Source organism: Monoraphidium neglectum (genome assembly GCF_000611645.1).
Source record: "Monoraphidium neglectum strain SAG 48.87 unplaced genomic scaffold scaffold00842, whole genome shotgun sequence".
Taxonomy (NCBI): domain Eukaryota; kingdom Viridiplantae; phylum Chlorophyta; class Chlorophyceae; order Sphaeropleales; family Selenastraceae; genus Monoraphidium; species Monoraphidium neglectum.
Window position 1 is genome coordinate 2,820 of NW_014012786.1, and position 3,989 is coordinate 6,808.

The 3,989-nt window shown below is 57.7% G+C and overlaps 1 protein-coding gene across 1 annotated transcript; it reads right to left on the minus strand.

Annotated features, from left to right (window-relative positions):
• Positions 1–227: 227 nt before the first annotated feature.
• On the minus strand, positions 228–1,787 carry MNEG_5574 (hypothetical protein; the record flags this gene model as incomplete). The annotated part of the gene is made up of 3 exons (XM_014045949.1): positions 228–563; positions 990–1,160; positions 1,353–1,787. 3 exons carry the CDS (start codon positions 1,785–1,787, stop codon positions 228–230), a joined length of 942 nt encoding a protein of 313 aa, XP_013901403.1.
• Positions 1,788–3,989: the final 2,202 nt, after the last annotated feature.

Consider the following 3,989-nt stretch of genomic DNA (forward strand, 5'->3'; position numbering starts at 1 on the left):
TCCCATGAGCCTGGATGGCTCTAGGAGCGAGCGACCGCGGGATCTTGTAACAATCCTGATCCTAATCCTAATCGATACTACAGTACCAGGTACAATACAGCAGTCGGCTGATGAAGAACAGTGGGAAACCATGCAACACGCTGGAGAATTGCAGTGTATGCACTGCTTCACCTGCAACTGTCGCGCCCCCATGCACACAGGAATGGCCTCAAGGCATGCGAGTCTGGCTACCCGGACTCGTGGGCAATGGCCTTCAGCAGGGAGATTATGAACGCGTGCAGGTCCGCGCTGCCACCTGCTAGGACCTGCCCAGCAGCCCGCCGCACTGCTGCTGTGGTCAGCACCCCCGGCCCCAGCTGCAGCAGGTCCAGCTTCTCCAGCAGCGTGACAGCTAGGAGGTACTGGTCCAGCTGCTCAGAGGCCTTGTCCACCTGGAATGCTGCTGGCAGGTCTGATGCAATGTGGCTCAGGGTCTTCTCGTCTGCATCGCCCCCAAGCATCCTAGCTGCTCCGTAGTCTCCAAGCACAGCGCTGCCATCATCCTTCACAAAAATGTTGGGCGCCTGCGGATCATGCCAGGGGGCGGAGGAGCCAGAGAGGGGGTGGCAAGAGGGGTGGGCAGGGTCCGGAAGCTGCAGTCATGGTGCCCAAGTCACTGGCGAGGCAGGTAGTAGGCAGGCGGGCAGGGCAAGATCAGCTGGTGCTGCTGCTGCCAGCAACTGCTGCTGTTGCTGCTGCTACTGCCTGGGAGCATTCATGCAATAGGGTTACCTGCTGGGCTGCTGCCTTTACAAATTGGGAGCATTGTGCAACAGGGTTGCCTGCTAGGATACCGCTGCACTCCTGTACTGCTGCACGCTGTGCCGCTATTGCCCTGCTGCAACGCACTGCCGCACTGTTACTGCTGCATGGCTGCTGCTACACTGCATGCTGCAGACTATTCATGGTGCGCTGCACTGTGTCATCAGCAAGACGCACAGCATGCCCACCTTCACATCGCAGTGCGCCCAGCCGCATTGGTGCATGTGCAGCAGCCCGTCCAGCACCTGCTTGCCGATGACCAGCACATCCTGGGCAGGCAGTGGCTTGGGCATGTGCTGCAGCGTGGCTGGGTACAGTGGCATCTGCAGGCCCAGCCTGCCTGCTTGTCCAGCACTGCCCTGCAGGTGTAGTGCACCAGTGAAAAGAATGAAGTAAGGCTCAACAGTAGGCCAAGCAAGAAGGCATCATGACCTGCATTCATCGTACCGAGTAGCCCTTGTGCTCAACATGTCATGTGGCCGCCATAGTGGGGGAGGTGCAGGAGAGGCTTTACGAGAAAAAAATTCAGACCCATGTGGACCTGGACCCACCTTCAGCTGCAGCACCTTGATGGGGCCAGCCAGGCCAGGCGGCTTGGGGCAGGTCTGTGTCAGCGCCTCCCACACAGCCGCCTCATGCTCCGCGCCCTCGTGTGAACGGATCTTCAGCAGCACTGGCACCCTGTCCTTGAATGCGTACACAAGTGTAGACCTGCTGACCACATTGGGCAGGAAGTCGCCGTTGATGAGCAGGCCGCTATGCTGCCGCGCAAACAGCTTTGTAGATGACCCTGGCAGCTGTCGTGCACGGTTGTACACCCACTGCGCCTGCTGCTTGGTGTGGGCCAGCTGGATCTGTGCTGGTAGCAGCTCAAAGGCCCGCTGCAGGATCTGCACATCCAGCGGCTTATCCAGCAGCCCTTGGAAGCCCTCAAAGGTCTGTGGGATCCTGGGGCCTGTGCAGTAATCCAAAGAGCGGAAATTCATTTCATGAGCATGCAGCGCATTCGCCTCGCGACATTGGCATGTGACGCAGCAGGCAACGGCCGTTGGTGCCAAACACGGCCCTATTGTGCACGCTGTATGGCCATGTCGGCATCGAAAGCACACAAGTGGGGCACAGGCGGCGATGGCAGACACCATTAGCAATGTAGTGCGTGCAAACAGGCTGCTGGCTGGCAGGGCGTCCATGTGAGGCTGCGGTGGGTTTTGCAGATGGGTCATGCACAACTCCACAACAGATTTTGAGGCTCAGCATGTCATGTGCTAGTGTCAGTGCCCTGCGTACGCCATGTGCGCAACCCAGCCGCATGGGCAACCAACCAACGGCAACCAGGACTGCTGCTGAGATAGTTCATGGCTGCTCCACGAGCAACTACCGCGTGATGCAGGTTGGCAGAATTGCCACCATTGCAAAACCACGCGTGACCCACCTGCTGCTGCTGCTGCTGCTGATGATGATGATGATGATGATGTGGAATGATGGAGGAAGCCCGGGTGAGAGCCATGGAGGGTAGAGAGAAGAGCGCAAAAGGAAGGTCAAGCAGGCTTGTGGGCACAACACGAGGCATGCAGCACAGCTGCGGGGCTGCAGAGCTGCCTGCTGCCCTGGAACCACCCAAGCATGCCGTATATACAGTGCTGCCCAAGCCTGCTGTGAGCCCCGGTGAAGCGTCATGCCCCTGCTTGTTGCAAAAGACTATCAGCAGATTACAAGCCAGTTTGCTGGCTGACTGGATGCATGCAACGCACTGCAACTGGAAGTGGCGAACTGGTAGCTGGCATGCTGCACATGGCGGTGCATGCGGTTGCTATTGACAACTGGGACTGCTGATGCATGCTGCTCCACAAGCAACGGCTGGGGACACAGAGTCAGCAGGCTTGCCACTAGCAACATCGCCAACCCTGGCAGCATCTCACCTGCTGCTGTGGACCATTTGCAGAGGCCCAGGCAAAAACCGTGAAGGGAAGATGCGATGAGATTGCAGGGTGTCAGGACAGCCAGGAGGTGATGGAGCAAAGCATGTGTGAAAAGAACAAGATGGGACGGGGATGGATGCAGAGCATCATCATCATCATTACTACTATGTGCCAGAAGCAATATGCGGGTGGTGTCAGCATGGACAATCGGGATGTATGGATGAGGAATTGAGCACAAAACACCCGTGCTTGCAGCTGTATTGCCCACAATGCTCGGTGGCGGTATTGTCTGTGCTATTCAGGTGCAGCTGGGTCTTCAACAGAAGTTAGCACTGATCATCGTCCCAATCTACCCCAACCAGCAACACTGCTGTGGCCGAACCCATGAAGCCCGAGCCCCTCCAGTTAGCCGGAGGCCCCAGCCAGTTGTATGGATCGTGCAATCACATGAAGCTCACCTGAGTCTGCTGCTCCCATGCCTGAATTGCAGCGATGGCAGGGTCGTGGACAGCGAAAGACGTCGCATGACCACCGTGCAGAAAGCCGACAGGTGGTGGAATACAACATGTGCGAAGGCAGGGGCGGAGGGAGCGAAAGCAAGCTTCACTCAGCATGTGGGCAACTGCATGATACGACGGCTGGACACAAGCAAGTCCTCAGCACGCCCTTCAAAACACTAAATGAAGCAGCTTTCGCACACATGCACACCAGGCACCTATAGTACGCGATGCACAATGTGCATGCCGACCCATGCATTGTGCAGCTAAGCATGCATTGGGCGCCTATGACTGCAAATGCTACACACCCTCGCATACGAGAACACGACGCCAAGTCGTACCTGGCCGGAAGGACACGACTGCATACGTGCCTGCCCGCACAAAGAATACCCCACACACTCCAAGTCGTCACCAGCAGTGTTCCGCAGGGATACAGCACCGCTACCCGTCAGAGCTGCCAACAAAGACGACGCAGTTGCGCCAAGCGCAAACCGCCTGCCATTGACTTCACTGTAGCGCTGCCATGCATGGGAAAGCCATGGGTCGGAAACCCACCTGCAGCAGCTTTTCTGAGAACGGCTTTCCGACGGCGTTCGTTCATGGTCATGTAGGCCTCGCACGTAGCGTCGTCAGCGTGGATGAACATCACCGTCATCGCGTCCTTGTCTTCTTCGCAAACATCATCCTGGGTGTCCACCCAGCGGGTGAGCTGCACCTTCGTTCGCAGAGTCCGCCATGGCACTGAAGATGCGCGTGGATGATAACGCACAGG